The sequence below is a fragment of the Medicago sativa genome, chromosome 1, assembly GCF_051527215.1.
Source record: "Medicago sativa cultivar Bolivia chromosome 1, Bolivia_mono, whole genome shotgun sequence".
NCBI classification, from domain to species: domain Eukaryota; kingdom Viridiplantae; phylum Streptophyta; class Magnoliopsida; order Fabales; family Fabaceae; genus Medicago; species Medicago sativa.
This window is the reverse complement of record NC_140749.1, coordinates 49,204,331-49,230,072: the sequence shown is the minus strand read 5'-3', so window position 1 is coordinate 49,230,072 and position 25,742 is coordinate 49,204,331. Positions and strand designations below refer to the sequence as shown.

At 33.7% G+C, this 25,742-nt stretch overlaps 3 protein-coding genes across 9 annotated transcripts; 2 read left to right on the top strand and 1 right to left on the bottom strand.

Annotated features, from left to right (window-relative positions):
• Nucleotides 1–314: 314 nt before the first annotated feature.
• LOC146955046 (NAD(P)H-dependent 6'-deoxychalcone synthase-like) lies at nt 315–3,655 on the top strand. The gene is made up of 4 exons (XM_085719726.1): nt 315–673; nt 2,202–2,445; nt 2,695–2,874; nt 3,102–3,655. The coding sequence occupies exons 1-4, from the start codon at nt 348–350 to the stop codon at nt 3,300–3,302; spliced, it is 951 nt and encodes a 316-aa protein (XP_085575852.1). The 5' UTR covers nt 315–347; the 3' UTR covers nt 3,303–3,655.
• Nucleotides 3,656–5,361: 1,706 nt separating this feature from the next.
• On the top strand, nt 5,362–7,603 carry LOC146955045 (uncharacterized). The gene is made up of 2 exons (XM_085707075.1): nt 5,362–7,178; nt 7,340–7,603. Exons 1-2 carry the CDS (start codon nt 5,402–5,404, stop codon nt 7,348–7,350), a joined length of 1,788 nt encoding a protein of 595 aa, XP_085563201.1. The 5' UTR covers nt 5,362–5,401; the 3' UTR covers nt 7,351–7,603.
• Nucleotides 7,604–16,653: 9,050 nt separating this feature from the next.
• On the bottom strand, nt 16,654–21,423 carry LOC146955044 (uncharacterized). 7 transcript variants are annotated; one of them, XM_085719706.1, is made up of 6 exons: nt 21,141–21,423; nt 20,407–20,466; nt 20,037–20,106; nt 19,259–19,803; nt 17,419–17,607; nt 16,654–16,955 (listed from the first exon to the last, which is right to left on the bottom strand). In XM_085719706.1, exons 1-4 carry the CDS (start codon nt 21,226–21,228, stop codon nt 19,791–19,793), a joined length of 231 nt encoding a protein of 76 aa, XP_085575832.1. In that variant the 5' UTR covers nt 21,229–21,423; the 3' UTR covers nt 16,654–16,955; nt 17,419–17,607; nt 19,259–19,790. The 7 variants fall into 7 exon arrangements, with proteins under 7 accessions (XP_085575832.1, XP_085575840.1, XP_085575799.1 ...); XM_085719718.1 differs by lacking the exon at nt 17,419–17,607 and adding an exon at nt 17,059–17,109 and having other exon boundaries at nt 16,744–16,955; XM_085719682.1 differs by lacking the exon at nt 20,037–20,106 and adding an exon at nt 17,059–17,109 and having other exon boundaries at nt 16,744–16,955; nt 21,141–21,359.
• Between the last annotated feature and the right edge of the window lie 4,319 nt (nt 21,424–25,742).

The window sequence follows — 25,742 nt, the reverse complement described above, 5'->3', positions numbered from 1 at the left end:
AACATTAAAAGTAAATTTCTAACCAGTGGACTATTTAAAAAAAAATGCTTTTTTTTCCTCAACAAATATCTACTTTTTTGGCAGTGGCTGAGTTTTGAAACCCGAACCTTGTATATATTATGCATTTTCTATACCAACTGAGTTAAGCTCACAAGGGCCAACAAATATCTACTAGCATATGTGTAATGTGGATAGACTTTATTCGTGTTGGTGGCGACCTGGCATATTATTGTGTTTGTGACTCTCTTTGCCTCCATGTCCCATCATTTTCTTGCTTTTATATAAAGAGAGTGAGATGCAAAGTAAATCAAACAGAGTAGTGTGATACTATCTTCAGCATCATCATCATGTCTGCTTCAAAAATCCCTCAAGTTGTGCTGAAATCTTCATCCAACCAATGTAACATGCCAGTGATAGCATTTGGTACGGCAGCTGTAACAAACAACGATGGAGAAATCACAAAAGTAGCAGTAATTGAAGCGATCAAATCAGGTTACAGACACTTTGACACTGCATCAATATATGGCTCAGAAGAGGCTTTAGGAGAAGCTATAGAAGAAGCTCTTCAACTTGGTCTAATTGGATCAAGAGATGAACTCTTTATCACCTCCAAACTTTGGGTCACTAACAATTTTCCTCATCTTGTTCTTCCTGCTCTTCAGAAATCACTCCAGTAAGCAAAAGTCTTACCTCTTTCAATTTAGAACTATTAACTTGCTGAGATTTTTTTTTTGTACTTCAAATTTGCATCATAAAGTTGGTCTGTAATTTATTTACCATTCTAATCCAAAAATCATACAAATAATTTTTCTTCTTTGATTAATATAAAAAATAGTTCTTTAAATTCTTTTGTCTCCAAAAATATGGTTTTCATTTTTAGTTTTATTTTAAATTAAAATTGAGGAACGAGAATTATCATTATTCAAAGTGGCAGTAATAACTATTTTACGATTGTTTCTAGGGTCATGTTAACTTGTGCCCTAAGACACATGTTAAGCAACCTAAAAATGGTAACTTTGCATTGGAAAACATAATATATTAACTTTTAAGAAGTTGAATGCACAACTTTTTATGCGTATATTTCTTTAATAAGTTCCTTAACATGTGCCCTTGAGGGCACAAGTTAACATTTGCCTTGTTTCTATGAGTTTTGAACTCCATCCTTTAAAGTTATAGGGTAGCACTTGGGTGACATTAGTTATAAGGGTAGTTTTTTTTTTTTAGAGAATTATAAGGGTAGTTATAAGGTTAAACTTACACATCAATCTATGAAACCCAGATACAAAGATCACAATTTCAAAAAATAATAGTTGTGATCAAAATAAAATAGAAAATGTATAGTTACCACTTCAAAAAATAATAGTTGTGATCAAAATAAAATAGAAAATGTATAGTTACCATAGGAAATAATACACTTCATTCTTCAGTTTGGACATCAACAAAAACATCGTCAAAAGAACTCTACAATTTTTATTTAAAGTTGACAATTTGAGTCTCATCTCTTTCATTAGCTTCATCCACAAAAAACATAACTTTTAAGTATGGTTCAACGAGAGAGTTCAACTGATTGATATCTTAAAATGAATCATATACTTTTTACCCGTAATCTTTTTTAGGATACGTATATGGAAAGTATCTTATAAGTATCATTGTGTATATGTGGTGTATCCTATAAATATCTGATAAAAAATAATTTTTTAAAATTAAAAAAATTAATTCCGATACTTCGTGTGTATTTTGCAAGTATCTGCTATCCGCGAAGTATTGAAGTATCTTATAAGTAGCTACAAGTATCCACGGAGTATCAGTATATGATACGGATACGTCTCCAAGTTTGGAGTATCTAGCCTTCATATCATGGATGATTTTTATTTATCTTGACGCGCTACTTGAAAGCATAAATTGTTATATATAAATCACAGATCAAAGAGAGGGAGATGCATCTCATAGGAAAGTTATGTTTAAGAGCTTGATAGAGGAGAAAATCTTTAGAATTCATATTGATTGATTAAATATTGTAAATTAATACATGAGATGCTCTATGCATAGACCTACCAGAGAACCAACAAACAAATAATGATTGCAGTGATCATCTTCAATGATTGCTTTCAATTTTTAGTTTGAAACATTGTCATCAATATTAACTAAATAGCATCAAAACAACATGGAGCATAAGGTCTGAAATTGATGCCATATTGCAGGACCATGAAATTAGAATATTTGGACCTTTATTTGATCCACTGGCCAATCAGTGTGAAGCCGGGAAATTGGGAATTGCCGTATGCTGAAGAATTAATAACCACATTTGATCTGAAAGGAGTGTGGACAGCAATGGAAGAATGCCAGAAATTAGGCCTTGCAAAATCTATAGGAGTCAGTAACTTCACTCGCAAGAAACTTGAAGATCTACTCTCATTTGCTATCATTCCTCCTTCGGTCAATCAAGTAAGCCAATAAGCTCATCTATGTCACTTTCTACCTTTCTCTTTCACTAGTCTTGTAGTTTAATGTCGGTCTAAAATAGTTTTACAGGGGCAGCAATTGAGAAGTTGCGATATTTCCATGTAATATCACTTTGTAATTGTAATTTAAAGATAACTGCAAAAATGCTGAATTCTAATTGGACGTCGGTGTAAAAGCATATATCTCCATTTCTCATACTTCATCACTTGATATTAATGCCACCAAATATAGGTGGAGATGAATCCAGTTTGGCATCAGAAGAAGCTAAAAGAATACTGTGAAGCAAAGGGTATAATCATAACTGCTTTCTCTCCTTTAGGAGCGAAAGGGGCCAGTTGGGGTAGTAATGAAGTTATGGACAGTGAAATACTCAAGCAAATTGCAGAGGAACATGGCAAAAATATTGCTCAGGTTACCATTTTGAGTTTCTATCAGTTAGTTGAATTCAACTTTTCATCTTAAATCTCCAATTGAGTATTTCATGCACAAGAAAATAATAAGTTAATATTTATATGTTGATATTCTTAACATCATCATTGTTGCAAACTTGCAATAATTATTTTATTCAAGTTTATTAGCTAGGGTTTCTATTATTCAACTGTTTGATGAAGTTAATATAATCCTTTGTGATGTTAAAGGTATGTCTTAGATGGTTGTATGAGCAAGGGGTGACTATGGCTGTGAAGAGCTACAACAAGCAGAGAATGAAGCAAAACTTGGAAATATTTGATTGGTCACTTGCAAAAGATGATCATGAAAAGATTGATCAAATCAAACAGATTCGTGTCAACAATGGGCCAGTTGTGTTCATTCCTAATCTTTGGGATGGGGAAACTTAAGCCTAATATTAGGTTCAGTCCACTATCATCCATCACTTTAGCAAAATTAAAAATAATATCCCAATCCGGCTTCAAGGTGCTCAAATCTATCAAAATATACTACTATGCAAAGTATGTTTAGGGGGATAAATTGGGAATCTGTCAAAGTAAATGTCACTCACTTGTTTATGTGGAAATACAAAATGGGGTTGAACCAAACAAAAAATCGAACTACAAAACACCTTCCATCATGTATCCATTTTGCTGTTTGATTTTTTTGGCTTCTGGAATGTGTTTTAAAGTTTATATTAAAAACAGCTATAATAATGTGTTTGTACTAGTTATTTGATTGATAAATCTTGCTTCTAGTACCATTTTGAAGTTTCCAACCGGCATATGTAATAAGGGAATGTTTGGATGCACAACTTATTTGCAGTTTATAACCATTCATGTATAACCTTGTATAAGTTATTTCTAAAGCAAATTATAAAATAACCTTAAATTGTTTTTGTATATGTTATAAGTTGTTTTTTTTTTTAATCAGAGTATAAGTTGATTTCATAAGTTATATATATATATCAGAGAACTTATACAAGTAAGCTGAAAAAACCTTTTGAAAATTGTATAAACTGTTTTCATACGTTTTCCTAAACAGTTTCACAAAACTTATGTCAGTAGATAAGTTCAAATAAGTCAATCCTAACAGACCCATATGATTAGGTTTTTGTTGTATCTATTTATTTACTAGTGTTATAAGCCAAAGTGTTATAAGCGTTTTTTTAAAGAAGCAATTCATTGCATTTCATTAGCTTAAATGTGTCAAATACACGATAGTAGATCAGCGTAAATGTGGGGGCTAGCATTATCTATGGCTACTTGTGCCAACTCGTGAGCGATCTCATTAGCGTGTCTCCTATTGAAATCAACATGAGAATTCTGAAAACTATTACGTAACATTTGTCTACCAAATTCACTCGAACAACATATGAATACTGTCTTCATAATTATTCCCATAAAGAGTGCAATTTATTGGACAATGTACTCCTCAACTACTAAGGTGTTCTCAGGTTTGAAAGCAACCCCTACACACTCGCCAAACAAAGTTTTTTTAATCTTTGGAGGGATCTTTGGTTTCCAGATTGAGCTCCAACGCCTCGGCGTGTCCTTGTTAGTGTTTGTGTCTGATATCCGTGTTTGTGTTCGTACTTCATAAATTAGCATTCTCTTTAAAAGGTTCGAGCAAGAAACTTTTGCTAAGGTTTGGACTTAAAACTCTTTGTTGTTTACTTCAAGTGGCTTAAAGTTGAATAAATTTTTTATATTCTTTGTGTTATGGTTGTTTGCTCCTCGGAAAATGTCTAGAGTTAGTTATCAAACCTGGGTTTTGAATTTGAATTCTTGTTCTGGTTCTTAGACTTCTTTTTTATGTATTGGCATTGCATAAACAAAGGTTAAATAAGTTTTTTGTCCGTTTAAAATCTTCAAATTTCAATTTTTAAGTCCCTCTTAAAAATTTCATAAAGTTTTAGTTCCTCAAATATTTTTCATCCCCACCTTTATTTTAAGTCATGTGTATCCTTTGGAATTTTGATTTTTCTTTTTTGCATTCCTTTTTGTCACCCTTTGCCTTATTTTTCTCTTTTAAAAAAAAATTAATTTTTTTTAATAAAGGATGAATTTAATATGAAATTGTACGAATATCATTGCATTCAAATAGTAAAGAGAATGATGATATTGTACGAATATCATTACATTTAATCACGAATATCATTGCATTCATTGTCATACTATTGATTCCTCAAATAGTATGAACATCTACATTTAATCATGAATATCATTGCATTCAATGTTAGAATCTAAAATTTACTTTCTTCGGCCATAATCAGCAAGTTTATGAATTCTGTACAATATCATATTATATTATTACTCTCTCCGTACCACAATGAGTGACTCATTTATAAACAAAATTGTCACCAGATAGTAATTACACCATATTTTAGTAAAATACCACTCTCTCATTCATTTATACATTTTCTTTTATTTGTGTTTGTTTACTATCTGTAGGAGTCATTTAGGCACAGATCAGTTTTCTCTGTCTTTTGTCAGTGCCAAAAACCACTATGGAAACCAAGACTTCGGATGCGATGAATATCATCGACAATGCTATGGAACATTCGGCTCGCCTCATATCACAACCCGACAGCAAAAGTAACTATGTGGAATTAAATAGCCTATGCATCTCCTTGTATCGAGGGATCGATGATGCACTTGCCAATGGTGAAACTCATCCGCCAAAAGGTATCGAACGATTGCCTATGTTGATTAGAAAGATGAACTTAAAAAGAAAGAGTGATGATGAGCAATTATCATTACCAGGGGCGATGATGGTTTTGTTGATATCTGTGAAGTATGCTTGTGAATTTGGATGGTTCCAAAAGAATGAATCAGAAGAACTTTTAACTGTTGCTCACAAGATAGGAAAGATATACAACACTCTGGGAAATTTAAGTTCCTATGAACCCAATTCTTCTTGCCATTCTTCAGTAGTTTTACCTATAATGGGAAGGTTTTTTCCCAATATGAATTTGGGTCGAATAATAGCCTCAGTTGAAGCCAGACCTGGACATGGAGCTTCTGTTGTTGACTTTCTTATCCCCAAGAATAATATTGTTCAATCATATGATAAAACAATTTGTTTATTGGTGGCACGAACCGATGACATTTCCACACCTGCATGCCTCATCAGCCCTCAACAAGTAGATTTTCTCCTAAATGGAAAAGCAATTGACAAAAGGACTATGCTTCAAATGGATGATGGACCACAAATGCCCACTTGTGTGAATAGTATGCTTAAATTTGGGTTAAATCTCCTTCAAGCCGTGGGTCAGTTCGATGGTCATTATATTATACTCGTTGCCTATATGAATTATGTTGTTGCATCATTGTCGGATCAACATCCACTGCCAGAATATGTTCAGCCTAATAATAAAGTCCATAATTGTGAAAAGGAACTACAAGAATCTGGTTGCTCTCTTGATACCATTCCTAATGTGGCGGACCTCATCAACAAAGATAATGATTTGGACATAATAATGGACACTACGGAAACTGCGGATCGAAATCCTTTTCAGGCAGCTGCTGTTGACTTTCCCGTTCTAGCAGCAACACATAACCGAGTTCCAACAATAATTAATATGTCAGCCACATCTCAGAACCGAGCACCAAGCCAATTCCAATATCCATACATATCAGGTATGCTAAATGAATTAAGCAACTCACACCTGCAGCAACGTGGTTCACAAGCCAATGCACATGGAGCTGCACCAAATAGCCAACAAGCAAGGGTTATGGCTTCATCACCAGTTTCTAGGACCAACGAATTGAGGCCTCCAACTTCGCGAATGCGTGGAAGCCTTTCAGGTCAACAAAGCTACTTTGATACTCATGTTTCTTTGCCCAACCCTGTTTCTGCCATAATGAATGACACAGAAAGACAACTTTTCTCTCGATCCCCGCTGAATATGCCGCCTCAGATCTCAGTAGCAACACATAACCGAATGCCATCAGTAACTAATATGTCAGCCATAACTCATAATCGAGCCCCAAGTCAATTGCATTATTCATACAGATCTGGAATACTGAACGAATTTAGCAATTCATACCGGCAACAAATGTTTAATCACATCCAGCAAGAGGGTTCACCAGCTGCCAGTGCACCTGGAGCTGCAACAAATGGACAACCGGTACAAGAAGTTCCTAGGACCGAACCAGATCAGAATTGGCTTCCTATTTCGCAAATGCGTGGAAGTCTTTCACATCAGCAGCTTACTAATGAAATTAGACAGAAGTTAATTATGCCATCATCACCACAAGATCAAAGTTCAATGGCACAACCAGGTCAAACAATATTTTAACTGAATTATAGTTATTGCACCTTTTGCAACATTTATATCAGCAATCAAGTGTAATACGGTGGTACTAATTATGTTTTCCATTTAGTTTACAATTCAAAATTGAGAACCACTTAATTGAATTATGTTCTATTTCTATTTTGGCAGGTGGACAATAAAAACAACAATAAATCCTAGGATGCAATGCTTGGAAGCACACTCTTTGGTTCAGATTAGAAATAACAAAAATCTCTATTGGAAATCAAGAAGCTAATAAGGGCATGCTTGTCAAGGGGTGGAGTTGTGAATTTTAAAGAGTTTTGTTCTCTTTTCGCATTTCCAACTTATGAGTTTTATTAAGGTGGAGAACTTAAGAAGAAAACTTAAAGTCAATTCTCTGAATAAATGCACTAGTTTCATTGATTTTTGTGATTTCTTTTTAAATATTTTAATTATGTTTGATTTGCCTTTAAATTATGTATTGTCTTTAGATGAAAATATGTTCAATATTTTAATTATGCTTGGAAGAACACTCTTTTCGTTCTAACGTTCTTCTAACATTTGCCTCAGCGAATAGTATTTGAAATAAAGTTTTTTTATATTTAATTTATATGCATTGACAATGTAAAACTTTTTTACTCATACATCCTATAAAATCTTGTCATTTAGGTATTTATTTTAGATATTTTAAGAACTAACCTATTAAAACGGCACTATAATGTAATTTGATTGGATGCACTTGTAAAAAAATTTACACCACCTGCACATAGAAATTAATCTTGTTTTTTTTTTCAAGTACTTAAGCATTTCATTCTTATTATCATGAAACTAAAACTATTGAATGAATAAAGTGATTTTCATTGATCATAATAGTTGGTTACACACTTATTTATATGTATATGAGGGCATACAATAAGAAAGCTATGCATGCTGTAGAATATTGAAGCTAAACCCTAAGCTGACTAGGTAACTTGCTGCGCAAGTTATCTTCTTCTTCCTTATTATGTAATAGCCCCCCACAAGCTGGAGGTTGATAAATGTCAATCAAACCCAGCTTGGATAGTAATGTAGCAAAAGGTTGAGGAAGGAGAGGTTTAGTAAAGAAATCAGCCAACTGATCCTGGGAAGAGACAGGAAGAAGCTTCAGAATGCCTGCATGAAGTTTTTCCCTGACTATGTGGCAATCAATGTCCAAATGTTTAGTTCTCTCATGGAAAACTGGATTTGCTGCTATGTGTAAAGCACTCTGGTTATCACAAAACAACACAGGAAGCTTGGAACATTGAACATGTAAATCTCTGAGCAAATAGAGGAGCCACTGAAGTTCACAAGTGGCTGAAGCCAATGCCCTATACTCAGCCTCAGAAGAAGATCTAGATACAGTCAATTGCTTCTTTGTTCTCCAGGAAATCAATGAATTGCCAAGGAAGAAGCATTGTCCACTAATGGATCTTCTAGAGTCAATACAACCTGCCCAGTCAGCATCAGAGAAGCCTTGCAAGTGTAAAGAAGAACTTCTGGGAAAATGAAGACCCTTGCCAGGACAACCCTTAAGATACTTGAGAACTCTGAGAGCAGCTTGATGATGAGTCTGAGTAGGTTTAGAAAGAAATTGGCTCAGTTGCTGTGTAACAAAAGTGATATCAGGTCTTGTAGTAGTGAGATACAAAAGCCTGCCCACCAATCTTCTGTAGGAAGAAATATCTTCATAAGGAGGAGAAGCATCATTGTGAAGTTTGATGGAGGGATCTGATGGAGTGGAAACAGGTTTGGAACCAATGGAGCCAGAATCAGATAAAAGGTCTAAGCAGTATTTTCTTTGACACAATGAAATACCAAGCTTAGAGTGAGCAACTTCAAGGCCAAGAAAATATTTAAGTTGACCTAAATCCTTGATTTTGAATGAAGCATGCAGTATGGATTTGATATGATCAAATTCAGATAAAGTGTCTCCAGCTAGTATGATATCATCAACATATACTAGCAACACAGTAAAAGATGATGCAGTTTGTTTAATGAATAAAGAATGGTCAGATGTGGCCTGAATATAATGTTCCTGAAGCAAGACAGAAGTCAACTTCTCATACCATTTTCTGCTTGCTTGTTTGAGGCCATAAAGGGATTTAAGTAGCTTGCATATTTGATTTGGTTTAGAGGATGAAACACCAGGAGGCAATGTCATGTAAACATCCTCTTGCAATTCACCATGAAGAAAGGCATTGTTGACATCAAGTTGATGCAGATGCCAAGAATGGATAGAGGCAAGAGCAAGAACCAATCTAACTGTTGTCATTTTAGCCACTGGTGAGTATGTATCAAAAAAGTCAAGCCCTTCAATCTGGTTATATCCCTTAGCTACCAATCTTGCCTTATATCTTTCAATGGACCCATCTGCATGATATTTAACCCTATATATCCATCTGCAACCAATAGGTTTCACATGCTCTGGTAAATCAACCAACTTCCAAGTACCAGTTGACTCAAGAGCTGAAAGCTCAACTTGCATAGCTTGTCTCCAACACTCAAATTTGTTTGTCTCAGTAAAAGATGTAGGTTCAGGATTGGAATGTATGGAAAAAATGAAAGAAGAGTGTTGGTCAGACAGATTATGATGAGAAACATAGTTAGAGATATGATAAGAAGATGCATGAATATTATTACATACATAATCTTGAAGATAAGAGGGGGTGGTTAAATTTCTGGTTGATTTTCTAAGTGGAACAGACTCAGATGGGGTAGGTGAAGGGATATCAGAAGTGTCATGAAAAGAAGGAGGAGGGTCATCAATAATGGGAGGAGGAATGGTAACAGCATCTGATAATGTGGAAATAGGTTTACTAGGAGTAGAAGAAAAATATTCCCATTGGGAAGTGATAGAGTCTGGATTGGTAGGGTAGGGAAGGATGTGTTCATGGAAAATGACATGTCTTGACACAAACACTTCCCTAGAGTGTATGTCTAACAAAGTAAAACCTTTATAACCTGATGTGTAGCCTAGAAAGATGGATTTTCTGGCTCTAGACTGAAGTTTAGTTCTATGTGCATGTAGAGAAGAAGCAAAACATAAATAACCAAACACTTTGAAAGATGAAATGTCAGGTAATTGATTGTATAAAACTTGAAAAGGAGATTGATGCTGAAGAACAGGAGTAGTGATTCTATTAATGAGGAAAACAACATAAAGAACAGCATAAGACCAGTATGAAGGTGGTAATTTGGATTGAAAAAGGAGTGCCCTCCCAACATTAAGAATATGTTGATGTTTTCTCTCAACTCTAGCATTTTGCTGAGGAGTTTCAACACAAGACTTTTGGTGTAAGATGCCATGAGAAGCATAGAAATCATGAATCATGAATTCAGGACCATTATCAGTTCTCACAAATTTAGGGGTAACATGAAATTGGTTTTGGATCATGGTTATAAAAGACTTGACATGATGAGAAACTTCTGATTTGGATTTCAGTAAAATGATCCACAAAAACCTACTATGATCATCAACAATTGTTAAAAAATATTTATGACCATGTATGGAAGAAACTGATAGAGGACCCCATATATCAAGATGTAATAGTTCAAAATTGCAAGAAGCATGAGACATACTAGGAGTAAAAGGAATATGCTTTTGTTTTGCAAAGTGACAAATATCACATGTTGCTTTATTATCATTAGTAATAGAGGGATACAATGATGACATTTTATCCATTCTTTGATGAGATAAATGTCCCAATCTAAAATGCCAAAGGGCTTTAACAGGAATACAATGACTTGAATTACAAGAAATTGAAGAAACAGATGCACTAGGTGCATTTATTGTACTAGAAATAGAGGGAACAGAAGATAAACTGGAACTGTGAAATTTGTAGAGACCATCATGTTGACTAGCCAAACCAATCATCTTCAAGGATTTCTTGTCCTGTATAATGCATTGATTAGCAGAGAAATGAAACACACAAGATAAAGCATGACACACTTTAGCTACAGAGATAAGATTTAAAGTAAAAGTGGGAGAATATAAGACATTTGTGAGATAAAACTGAGGACTGAAAATGATAGTGCCAGCTTGGGTAAGAGTAACATTGGAACCATTAGGTAAAGTGACATAAACAGGTTTAATGGTGTAAATGGAGTCAAAAAGAGACAATGTGGTGCAAATATGCTCATTAGCACCTGAATCAAGTAAAAAAAAAAAAGTATTAGGTAAAGAGCAGGAATTGACATTGAATATACCTGCAGAAGAAGTAGAAGCAATGTGACTGGAATGAATTTGAGGAGAGGCACTTATATGATTGGTGGTGGGGCCAGGAGAAGGATTGGGAGCTGAGGTAAACAAATTTGCTTGTTGAAGCAATAACACAAGTTGATCAATCTTATCCTGAGCCAAACCAGTACCACCAGAAACATTATTAGCATCAGAAGTCTCTGCTGAAGCAGCATTTGCCTGAGATTGAGCAGGAGCTTGATTTTTGTTAGGGAAACCATGTTTTTGGTAACAAAACTCAATTGTGTGATTGTATCTATTGCAGAAAGTGCAATATCTGGAAGAAGGCTTATTGAAAGAGCCTCTACCACGACCTTGAGGTCTTCTTGCATCTGATGCATTAACCAAAGCAGAACCATCTTCAATAGAAGGAAGAGGAGGAATCAACACATTGTTACTCTCTTCTTGAATAACTAAAGAGAAAACCTTGTTCAAAGATGGTAAAGGATCAAGTAAAAGAACTTGAGTTTTCACAACTGAAAACTGATCATTGAGTCCAGTGAGGAACTGAATGATCTGATCCTCCACTCTGTAATTCTTGTTAGTACGCATTGCAGTACAACTACATTGAACAGGGCAAGTGCAACTGAGAAAAGGACGATGAGAATGCAACTCTTCCCATAAAGCTTTCAATTCAGTGAAGTATTCCAAAACAGATCTTGATCCTTGTCTAAGGTTGTTAATGGAGGAACGAAGATTGGCAATTCGAATACGATCAACTTTGGAAAAACGTTCCTTGAGATCTTGCCAAACTTCAAAAGCAGTGTCATGGAAAACAATCGTTTGAGCAATGGAATCAGAAACAGAGGCTATAAGCCATGACTGAACGAGATGATTACAACGTTCCCAAGCGTTTTTGTTGAGATCATCATCATCTGGAACAGGAAGAGTTCCATTGATGAATGAAAGTTTGTTCTTAGCACCAAGAGCACGTTGAATTGACCGGCTCCATGCAAGATAATTGGAACCGTCAAATTTAGGAGAAATCAACACAGAGTGAGGTCCTTCACTCGGATGAACGTAATAGGGAGATTCAGTATCTTGACTAGCTTGTTGATTGCGAACCATGGCGAATCAATGCAAAAACCAGAAAAGAAATGGAGAAAAATTGCAACGAATCACGCACAGAAAATGAAGAAAGAAATCTCAATGAAGAAATTGAGAACAAGAACAAGAAGATTCGTGCAAAACAGAGACGAATCAGAGTGAAAATAGAGAAGAAAAGAAGAAATGAGAAAGCTTGAGTTTCAAGCTTCAATGGCGGAAACGGTTAGGAATCAGAAAATGGATCGTAACAAACTCTCTAAGGAGAGAGAAACTGATACCATATCATGAAACTAAAACTATTGAATGAATAAAGTGATTTTCATTGATCATAATAGTTGGTTACACACTTATTTATATGTATATGAGGGCATACAATAAGAAAGCTATGCATGCTGTAGAATATTGAAGCTAAACCCTAAGCTGACTAGGTAACTTGTTGCGCAAGTTATCTTCTTCTTCCTTATTATGTAATACTTATGATATCATAACAATTAAATGCTTACACCAAGATGTCAATATCAGGTTCGTTTCTAATTTGCAAGTTTGAGTAGTAGACAGGCAGGCCGCACATTGAAGCATTAGGGTATGTAAAACTAGAAAAGAGAATGATGATGCGATCAATTGCTTTACTTTGTATTATATGAAATATTATGAGCCATTTGATGTGTTAGATTTAACGACTGAGATTTGGCTTATACCTGGTGGCAATAGATCCAACTCATAAATATACATATAACACATGTCACTTTCAAAAGCATAAATATACATTATAATTGTTCTCTAATGTTTAAAATTCATCTAAGATGAAATTATGCATCCGATTCATGATAATAGGCACAACAAAGAAAACTATTTCACTCGTACATCATGTATCTACAAACTAGTTTTCAAGCTCATTGTCTAGTGCCAAAATAGGTTGAAACTACACGTTCACAAAAACAAATGTTCTTATTCCAGTCCTGTAGCTACACAATTATGTAGTTACTATTATTACCACAATTCTCCTCCCTCACCTAAAAACCTGTATTCCCTTTCAGTTTGATAAAAATAATTCTCATTCACCGCAAAAATCCATGTTCCCAAAAGACCAAAAAGAGAGAAAACAGGAATTAAGAAGAACCAAGAAGCTGAAGGGATTGATGTGGTTGAAAGTAAGAGTATCCTCTCTAAGGTTGATCACAACCCCAAACTTAAACCAGGAATTTTAATATGTGTATCTTTGAATTATATGTGGTTGGAAGTAAGAGTATCATCTCTATGTTTGATCTGCTTGCATGGAGGCGGTAACCTAGTCAAGTTTGATAGTGGGAGGAATGAAAATCAGAGCAAAGCCTCCGGAAAGATATGTTTGATTTTTCTTATATTCATATGAATTCTAAATTCTTGCTATTGTGTTGCTTGAGGACAAGCAACGGTTTAAGTTTGTGGTTGTGATGACATAACATCATATGACATTTTGGCTATGTTTTTAGTACATTTTATTTGCATTTGAAGACAAATAAGATGAGAGATAGAGGAGTTGTCAATGGTTTAGGAACATATTGTATTGTTTTCACTCGAGTTGTTGTAATTCCGTTTTATCCTAGATAATGCAACTCCATAAGTGTTTTGAGTGTTTTGTAGTGAGGAATCATGTAAATAATCAAATCAAGACATCATGTGAATGATCAAGGATGAAGAATTGAAGATCAAGGGTTCTTAGAAGGTTGTTAAAGACAATACAAAGTGAAAAAAATTCATTTCAAGTTCCTAGGAGTTTTTAGACTAAAGAACGATCGAAAACGGGAATTAAACGTAAGAAATTGAAGAAGAGAGGCTGCCTCAGGTGCCATGCGCATGTACCTATGAGCCCTGCGCCTGGAATGAGCATTCCTTGCTGCCCCAGGAGCCCTGCGCCTAGAAGCCATGCACCCTGCGCCTGGTACCGGGTAAAATTCCATTTTTTGCTTATTTTCCAAGCTGGATCGGCGGATAAAGCCCAATTTTCTTCTCTTAATACATAAGTAACTTAATGTTATAGATAGAGACCTTTGCACACTATTTTATATTTTTAGAAACATTGGAGGTTCAAAGCAAGGGTCAAGCATCAGAGATTCAAGGCATAAATTCTCTTCCTTTTATTCTTCCTAGGATATGTTTTTCTATTGTTTTGTTATGATGTATGTTGTCATGAGCAACTAAACCTCTTGATTAGGGTTCCATAATGAACCCCCTTCTTATTTGTTGACATTTATTAATAAAGTTTTCATTCAGTTTATTTCTTTTATTTAAGTTGAGATTTAAATTAGATTGCTGCCCGTTTTTAATGCTTTTGCAATTGGTTAACTACGAGAGTAACCTTGTAGATTAATTTATAGGATAAAAGTCGGCACTGACAACCCGAAATCTTCAAGTTCATTGGCCTTTTTAATGACTTAATCTCTTAGAGGTTACATTTATGTTGTCTCGGTATTGCTTTTCCTTTGATAGCATAGTACACGACTCCTGTTGGTCCTACACAAGTTAACTTAAGAACTTAGAACGAGTAATACCGTCATGACACATTAAATCAATTATCACGAAATTGTTTAATTTCTCAAGTGATAAATTCCATTCAAACACGAAGGGGGGATTCAAGGAAACTCTAATTGTCGTTCATCATCTGAATTAAAAAAATCTAATCTCGCATTGGGCAGAGCAAATAAACCCTGCAATTCAAACCAGCTTACTACTTGCTGCGATTTAGTGCACTTGCCAATTTGGTTCATCATTGTGCCTCATGTGCCAATGCTTTTCCAGCACTGGTTCTCACACCCGGGGAGGGTGGCAGCACACTTGGGGCGCGCTAGTGTTGTCCTCTGGTGTGCTTTTTTTTCCTTTTACTTGGTCTTTTTAAGTGTTTTCTTCCTTTAAACTTATCTTGGGACTTTGAAAAAATTTCTTCTCTTTGTAATGTCTTTAGAAGCCATTTGAATCATCATCCATTGTCTTCCCAAATCCTCATGAGATGCTTTTTTTTTTTTGCCGATTTACATGATTTTGCTTTGAATTACATCAAAAACACCTAAGAATTCCATGATTTACATGACTCAAAATGAAAGTATTACAAAATGTCCCGAAAACCATAGGCAACTGTTCTAAAACTTCTCTAATTTTAATCAAAACTTAACTAAAATGACAACAAAAAATATGTAGAAAATAGTGTAAGATGACACGTCATCACATAACATGGTATTGTTAAGCCTTGCAACTCTTTAATCTCCGTAACTCAACTCAAAAGTCTATATATCTCTTACCCTCAAATTCCATTGATGCATGAAATAATCATAATTGTAAAATGGCTATGAAAGATTACTATGACGCTCTTATTAAAAATAAGACATTGGGCTTAGTTCCTCGTCTATCATATGCCAATGCTTTTGGCACGGTAAAAAGTGTTGCATTATCTAAATTCATAGTAGAATCCCAAAATAAGCAAAATCCATCGATTTTGATTGAGATTTTACGATTTCTTACAAACTAAGTTATTTATGACTATATATCATTTATAACATATATTTAGTATTTTTCTTTTTTGGTAAAATCCATCGATTTTGATTGCGATTTTACAATTTCTTATATCAATTCTACAAAAGTCCTTGAATAAAATCCTTCGATTTTGATTGCGATTTCACAAGTCCCGATTTTTCTATTTCCTTTCGACCTGAAGTAAAGTTCCGATTTCACTACAAGAAAATATGTGATCTGCTACGCCCATTCTCACAGCTAATTCGCAGCTAATTCCTAGCAAACGAGTTTAGCTAGAGATATACTAAGGAATACCTATTGATTCGGCCGTAGCATGGATTGAGAGACAAATTTTCTAAGGAAATATTTCTTAGTAAATCCGTAGTAAAAAGAATTAAAAATCCTAGCAAAGATTTAGTTAATCTATAGCAAATAAGTATTGAAAACGTATTTTCCATAGCAACATAACTATGACATATCTTAGCAATTTTGCAACAAATCGATAGCAACATAACTAAGACTTTTCATAGCAAAATTGCAACAAATCCATAGCAAAGTGACTAAAACTTATCGCAGCAAAACTACAACAAATTTATAGCTATATTTTAACTAATATGGACCTAAATCCTAGCAATTTGGAAGAACTCGATCAATTTTTTTTATTTTTGCTGTTTTTTTTACTAAAATAAAATTTATAACTGCATTAATTAAAATAATTTATTACTAAATAATCATGTACATACATAGCTAAACATAACAAGCCAAATTTGCAGAAAATGCAAAGCTAAAATATCACCCTGATTTTTAATAAATTAAAAAAAATAAAAAATCGAACATTCCTAGTAATAGATGATCCTCTTGCATCTATGAACGAATTAGGCTTCGTTGAATCCATATGTGAATTAAGCTCCTTTAGGATGTTGTGTTGGTAGTGTCTGACTTCTATTCATGGACCGATTCCAACTCTCATGGTCATTTAACAATCTCAACCTCCTAAAGCAACAAAAATAAAAAAATGTAAAACAAACTGGACAACTGATTGAAACACACCATCACAAGATTTTGAAATTTGTGCCATATTCCCTCCTTTACGAACCCTGTGAACACGTAATTTCTGTTAAGAGATTACCATTACCCTGCGTAGGCCCTGTTTGGATAAACAGCTTAATTAGCTGCTTATAGATATACACTTATCTATAAGTTATTTCTATAACAAAAGATAAAATAAAGTTATAAGTTTTTTTTCATAAGCTATCTTGGAGAGCTTATGATAATAAGCCGAAAATAAAAACTGCTAGTGAACATGTCATAAGCTATTTTCATAAGTTCTCATAAACGGTCAAACAAGTGCTTATGTCACTAGATAAGCTCGAATAAGTCAATCCAAAACTGAAATTCAGAAAGCACTATTAATTACCAACAAATAATCAGAGTTAGTGTAGCCATGGATTATTACCTATGGTGAGTTTCAGCTATACCCATCGATCATATTCATGTCATAGTAAGATAAGTAAGACAATTACTGAAAGCACAAGCAAAAGTGAAAGCTTTTTCTAAAGACATCTTTGACAACTCTGAAGCTAACTGCTTCTCAATTAACTCAGACATGTTCCACTATACCTGCTTGCCTCATATTACATGCACTCTGCCAAAAACAAAAATAGAAACATCATTCACTATTACGCAATTTTCACCTCTGTAGCTTTTCTGCCAATACTTTGTTAGGCTACCATTTCAGAATTTTCACTGATCAAAAGAGTCTACGTAGCCTTATGTCTCAAACAATCCAGACACCAACACAACAAAAGTGGCTTACTAAGCTTTTAGGCTTTTATTTTGAAATTCTCTACACTCCAGGGAGAGACAATAATGTTGCACAGGCCCTTTTAGGCTTTGATTTTTAAACAGAGCAAGGCACTCTATACTACAAGGGTCGTATTTTCATTAGTTACCAAGACACTAATGAAACAAACAGAAACCACACAAGCCAAAGCTAAGTTATTTCATCGACAAACTACAAATTCCTAACTATAATATCCAATGAATTTATTTCTTTTATGAGTGAATTCCTAAATAAGAAACTAGTCTAATTAAAAAAATAGATTGATTTCTTCAAAAGTAAACAAACAAGAGCAATGCTCTGCCACCTATGAAAGTATATAAATCAAATTTTGTTTCAGATTGTAGAGAATAAAGTAAATAAATGTTTCACTCATGCAGCCAAATCAAGTCGCATATATTCAGGTAAGAAAACGACCACCCACCAAGAAAAGTATTTGAATAAAGTAAATTGTTTCTATTCCTTCTTTTTATAAAGGTAAATTGGTTCCTTGAATCAAAACCTTAGTAGGAAGAGTTTAATTAGGTTGCCAGGATGTTTAGAATACGAGATCAATAAATTGCACCGCACCCGTCACCAATAACAGTCATATGATGGACACAACAATATTCATAATACATTCATTAAACTTCTTTTAATTAAGCAATGACTATTTTGTGGTATACTATATACCTAAACCACAAACTTGCATCTAGTTGATGCAGATAAGATGTGAAAACCATATGACAGAACACAGAGAATGATATTCATTGACTGCATTCTTACAGTGAAAGACCCAGAATGGCCAATTTTAGGAAACGTCTCACTTTGTGCATTTCTCGTCTGACAGCAGAAACTTGGGTGACTAAAGCACTTGATAAATCATTTAAGACACAAAAATATACAGATTTCTAAAGCAACTAGATGCCGACAAGGTGTCAACAACTCCTCCAGAATAAAATCTAGAAACTCCAATACATTAACTCAAAAATTAGGTCCTATAGAGCAGTAAATATGTCATATGCAAAACAATATACATAAACAAAAGGTACTGTGGGCCTGTTTGTATTGGCTTATTTGAGTGTCAACTAGCATAAGCACTTGTGAGATTGTTTGGCACAACTTGTGTAAACAACTTATGTGCACAAGTTGTTTTCAGCTTATTTCCATAAGTTCTCCAAGATAGCTTAATAAAACAGCTGAAAGCTTCTATGAAAACAATTTGACTTTATTTTATCTTGTGTAATAGGAATATGTAATTCATAAGTACTAACATATAAGAGGGTATGCTATAAGCTGTAAATTAAGTTGTTTATCCAAACAAGGCCTATAATAAATGCAATTAAAAGACGCAAAGTACAATTGCAGGTTAGGGACTAATAGCAAGAGACTTAAGTAGTTTATATAAGCTTATAGATAAAAATTACAATCTCATTATCACCATTGTACCAAAAAGTAAAAGATGTGAAATAAATACCTCAAGATAAAGAGGATGATCCATATTCTTCAACTCTTTCAAAACCGAAAGCCAATCAGCTCTCGTAGGCTTCATAATCTCCACCCAAGCCCTCAAAACATCACATAATCTTCCTTGTTCTTCCGAAAAACATATAATCTGTCTCATCACCGCCTTACATCGCTTAACCATCTTGAATGGAAGTTTAGCTATAGCCTGTTTTTGTTCATCCGTGATATTACCCCGTATCTCATTCCACCTAAATTTTTTGTAGCTTCCTTCTATCACTTCTTCTACAATTTCCTCTGTACCGACGCTAACTAATACTGAATCAAAATGGTGTTCATGAATATCAAGATAACTCGGTTTTTTTGATAAGGAGTTTCGTTTGTTATGAATTTGATACAATTTGGTTGTGTTATTGGTTATTGAGTAATTAGGATTGTAAAAATTGCATACAAGGTTACTGCAATAGGATCCAATTATGAAATTAGGATTAACACAAAACCTAATATCTGCTAAGATATTCATAATGAAGAACACCAAAGTTTCATTATATTGAGAACCTGAAAATGGTGAAGAAAAAGCGAAAGTTACTACAGAAGGAGAATAAAAATAATTTTTTAATCATAGTGTAATTAAAAAAATAGATTGATTTCTTTCATCGACAGCCTAATTAAAAAAATTCCTAAATAAATAGCAACAGAGCGCCCAAACAGACATATAGATTGATTTCTTCAAAAGTAAACAAACACTATGACGATGCAAGAAGCGTAACAAAATTGCGAGAGTTACATACCCCCAATGGATTTCCAGTTGGCTTTGCATCAACAGGTTTGGAATAAAGCCACTGAGGGGATAACGGTATGCTGAAAATAAAAACAGTTTCATCAACTAACAGTCACAATATACGCAAAAATGAGGAAAATCCAACTAAATTTTAGTTTCAACATCATCTCTATACAGCGTGTTGTCAATTGCAGATAGCAGAAAACATTGATTAGTTCAACTTCTGCTACGCAGTGCTATAGTGCCGCTGAATCTGCTATTTCACAGTAATTTGTACCAAATAGCGTGTCACAGAACAATAACGGATTGTTCAAATTCTACTATGCAATAGCCGCTATTTTTTAATAATAACATAGTTTCTATACACATAAACAAACTACCTTTCAAGTCATCGAGTAGTTCCGCAATGCCTTTCTCCCCATGTCCTCCGTATGCTTCATCTAACACAACCAAAAAGCAAGCAATTAGCCGCTTCGCGGTTAAAAATGTCAATAGATAATTAATTAGGTCTTTTTAGAAGAAATCGAAACAACAACCAAAGTTTTGATTCTTTTCACAACCTGGAAAGTGATGCGTTTTCAATAAAAACTATTTCTCACATAAATGCTTAACGAAATCATCATTATCCTCCACTAATTACAATTAAACTAAATTAAATCTAAATAAGTAAATAAATAAACATTAAGTAAATCAAATGAAATCAATTTGACAACAAAATATTATTCACTAAACTTGAAAAATTCATAAAATAATGACAATCTCAGATTCAGATTAACCATAAACTAAACTTCACAATATTCATCAAAACAAACAGAGTTGAAAAATCACATTCATTTAACAAGTATAAATCACTTAACAGGCATTAACAAAAAAACCTAAAAAATCACTAAACAAAAATAGATCAACCTTCAAATGGAAACTAAAGTCAACCTAAAAATTAATCAAAAAAATATGAACAAGCATTCAATTAACATGTTTCACAAATCACGAATTCAGATTCAAAACAGATCCAAACAAAGCGAGTAAGTAACAATTACGAAACCCTAAAAAAACGAATTGAATTACAAAATTGATTGAAATAGGAATTAGAATGGATGAAATCGAATTGAATTACCTTTGAGAGAAGAGTGCGACGAATCGGTGAGTTTGGATGAGAAGAGATCGTCGAGGAGATTCATTTTGGTGCCGTTGCTCATTGCCATGTGAAGATTGAGATCGAAAATTAGAACGAATCAGGGATTTGAAATCGTTGAGCGATGAGAAAGAGAGAGAGAGGGGGGTCACAAATCGATCCTGTTTTGAAATCGCGTTTGTTTAGTGAACGTGTTTTTTCTCTCTCTTTTTTTTTTAGTTTGGGAGCGTTTAGTTAAAGTAACCAATAAAAAATGAGTTTTAGTCAAATGGCAACTAATTAACTTCAGATTCACTAGAAACAGCTTTGATAGCAAAGTTATCGTAGCATATCGGATATTCTCTTGTAGTGTTTTGACAACCTTGCATGACACGCATGCAAGGTAAGAATTAGTTTACTTTTGGTCTATAAATTATAACTCAAACATCGTGTAAAGGAGTTCATTTTCGTTTGACAAAAATTGCACCTACTAGAAACACATACTCCCTCACATGATAATACTTTTACTGGCAACTTTTAAAGAACGATGTACGATAATACTTTTCCTTTTACTATATTATAAAAACTGTAAGTTTTTTCTATTCACAATTAGACTTGTTACTAAGGTTTTACAACTCGAGAGTTTACCTCAACTCATTTTATCTAGGTAAACCCAACTAGTGACTCGACTCGTAAACTCGTACGAGTTTACCTGAAATGAAAATTATATCAAATTTATTATATACATGACATATGTAAGCTAATATAAATCTTTTAATTAGGTTAATTGTGAAAAATATGACTTAATTATAAAGACAAAGGGCCTGTTTGTTAATGATTAAAATAAAAGTAATTTTGGCATAAAATAATTTAGAGATTATTTTATAGAGATTTTATGAAAAATCGGAATCTATTTTTCATTTGTTTACCGTGATAAAAATCATTTTTTTTTAAAAAATAATTTAGTTTGTTTGGATACAGTTATATAAAAGTTTTTTTTTGTTACTAAATTAGTTCAATCTTTCGATCCATATTTTATCTCTCCTCTAAAAAAACTACTTTTTGAGAAGCTACTCTTAACAACTTCCCATTTGAAGCGGTTTTTAGATTTTTATTAGATTCTAATTTTTTTTTTGAGGGAGATTCTAATTTTTTTTTAAAAGTTGTAACTAACGGATGCAATATTCTTAAAAGTGATTATTTTCTGAAATAAAATGATTTTTTTTCTTAAAAAAGCTACAACAAACGGGCTCAAAGTATACCCAACCACCATAATAAGGCGATATGCTCAACTTAGCTTCAAAATAAACAATTTACTCGCATAATCATAAGTTTCAAAGCACACGGGTTACTCGTTTGCCACCACCGCAACCCTAACTTTGTTGTGTTACCCGTTTGATTTAGAACTCAGAAGAAAGAAAGGCAAGGTAAGGCATGAAAGTGTTGACCGTAAATGCAAGGTAGATACTTTGGGCTATTGAGATTGAAAAAGTAATTGGATTTTAACATAATATGGGCCCATGAAAAAATGGCCCAAAACCAAAAAAGTGTGTTTTTTAAGTGTAAACTCAAACGATTTTACCCGAGTTTACCACATTCTAACTCGCTAAACATTGTTATTTCAACAAAAACCAATTTTACACCCGTGTTAACAAGATTTTGACGACTAAAAAATTAAACTCGTCCGATTTTACGAATTAAAACTCAATTTGTGGAACATTGCTTGTTACAAGTAAACCTGTCAACTAAAAACCCCTTGTAAGGATCTAACTTGTTTTCTAGATTACTCGTCGAGCTTATTTGTTGTGTAGAAACATTTTGAATCAATAGGACTTAAGTTTGATGACGAGAATTTCACTGCCAAAGACACCGGACCTAGTCTTCTATCAATGGCAAATAAGGGACCAAATACCCATGGTTATCAGTTTTTTGTAACTTGTACAAAATCTGACTGACTTGACAACAAACATGTTGTTTTTGTGAGAATGCTTAGACTATATATTTGGTCTGTAAGACTGATAATCGATTGTGTCACGAGTTTGTTGAGTAGAACATCTAATGGAAAACGGAAATAATTCTTAGACGCCCAATATCCAATCTACTATTAGAGGAGAGAAAGAGATGAAGAGAGAAAAATGATAGATGTCATAGATTGATGATGTGATAGGAAGAGAGAGATAAATATAAAATAATGTGTCAGATGAGTGTATAAAAAGTAAGGTGTACATATATAAATGCTCGATTGGAAATTCTTGCTTGGGAATTGTAGAATGACATTTACTATTATGCCTATTTTTTTGTCCATAATAAAAAAATTAATAATCATCTTCAATCGACTTTCCTCAACATGGGAAACCTGAAATATATATCCATCACTGTCGCTTCTACAAGTAAGTTGTAGATAACAGAAAAATGCATTAAATTCCTAATAATCTTTACAAAACCTATACACCAAAGTTAATCAAGAACTTTTTAGTATAGAAAATTAGACACTTAATTTCACGTGTTCTCTCCAGAAGTTGTTGTGGTTGTGGGAATTGTGTTTCCATCTTCCGTTGGGGGAGTTGTTGGCGAAAAGCAACTCATTTTTATGAATTCTTCGATCTGAATTACCATTTCGATCAGCTGCAGCAGCAGCATAAGAAGATTTTCCAGCTAATTTATTTTTCTCTTTCTTCAGTTCCTTGGAAGTGTCCGCAATAATTTCAATAGGACCGGCTGCTATGAGGCGACCCATGTCAACACTTTCAAAATTTAATCCATATTGATCACAAAAGGAAACAGAACATGTTGCCTTTTCGGGACAATGAGGACCATCTCCATCAACCAGACGTGATACATATAACGAAGTCATGTAAGATACTTTCAAGTCCTTGAAATAACCATATTGATCACGAAAGACAATGTCTGATATAAAACCGGATGCAGAAATTATGTTTAGAGATCGACGATGATCATATGCCTTAGATAGTTGGTATATAGCGTCCACAACATCCTCGCCAGCTTTCAAATTAATGGTGCGCACCTCGGTAGGAGGACTTCCATTTCTTTTCTTGGAAGAAGTTTCTGCATAAGTAGTTTCAGCTTCAGAAGATCCTTCTAATTTTCTATTCTTTGGCGTTATGTTTATAGAAGAATTTCCAGTGCCGCCGCCGCCACCTTCCTTCTGATGGCCGGTAGTGGAACTGATCATTTTTTGTGCCTCCATCTTAAGCTGCTTCTCCATTATTTGGTCACAAGAAGAATAAATTTTCAAAAAAAGAAGGTACTAAAAAATGTAATAAATGAATACATTAACATATGAAAAAGAAAAAGGTGATCTTGAATCCAAAATTAATGTAGTCAAGATTTGAGGGTTTATAAATTTGCAAATGTTTGCATAGTGACTAAGTCAAGAGCATATTCGCCGTAATCACTACAATTTTGTGATTACAAAAGTAAGGAAGATCATAGATGTAGTATTGAACGTTTGCGTAATGACTAAGTCAAAAGTAGATTTGACATAATCATTACTAATATTTACTCAAATTTTGTGATGATAATAGCTAACGAAGGTTTAAAATAGTCATGGATTTTAGGTTTTGAATGTTGCCTAGTGACTAAACTAAAATTGAATTTGGCGTAATGACTACTAACAATATTTTTGTGAGAATCGAAACTTTTTGAATCCCAATTATATGATTGAAAGGTGTGTACCTCTTAGGCGAAAATTAAAGTATTAGCAGATATTAACTATAATGTTTAAGATTCGAAAGAAAAAAAAAAAAAGTATACTGATTAGAAAAAATGACTGTTGGTAAAAATAATAGTAATACAAATGATGTAATTTATCAGAAAAAAAAAAAATCATAAAACTGATTAAAACAAGAGCAGAATAGTTTCTTTTTGTTATGCTCACACACATGTGGAGGATCCTGGGTTCGACTCGGGTCACAAGTTCACGCCTAACAATTTCGACTTATGAACTTTTCTTATGAAGGGATAGTTTGTTAAAAAATCATACGAAGTAGTATAAATCATGGAAAACGGGCACCAAAGGCACCATGAAATTAATAAGAACAAAATAAGTAAAAGCGAACGGATTAAGAGTTTCATACGCCCATAATAATCCAAGTAAACCCTAAAATACACATCCGGGAAAAAATTAAATGGAGGGTGAAGAGTTTCATACCTTGAGATGAAGGTGAGAAAGGTAACCGGTGATATTTGACTCTTGGGTGAATTAGGGTTAGCCACTAATGTTCTGTATTTCGTCAAAAGAAAAAATAGGGTTAGCCACTGATATTCTGTATAATTGTCACTCGCAAATTCTCCTATTTATAGATTTCTCATGACGTAGGTAAATAAGGAAGGCAAGGAGAAGGGAAAAAAGGATTACAATTAAATTGATTAGAATAATAATCAATCAATCAATACTATATATATATATATATATATATATATATATATATATATATATATATATATAGTAAGATTTTTTTTTATGCCATGTGTCACTTCCGCGTTTATTCTCAATATTTTTATTATTTTTTCTATATTTTATTTCAAAACTAATATTTTATTTGACATAAATATCTCAACAAACTACATATAATACTTTAAATA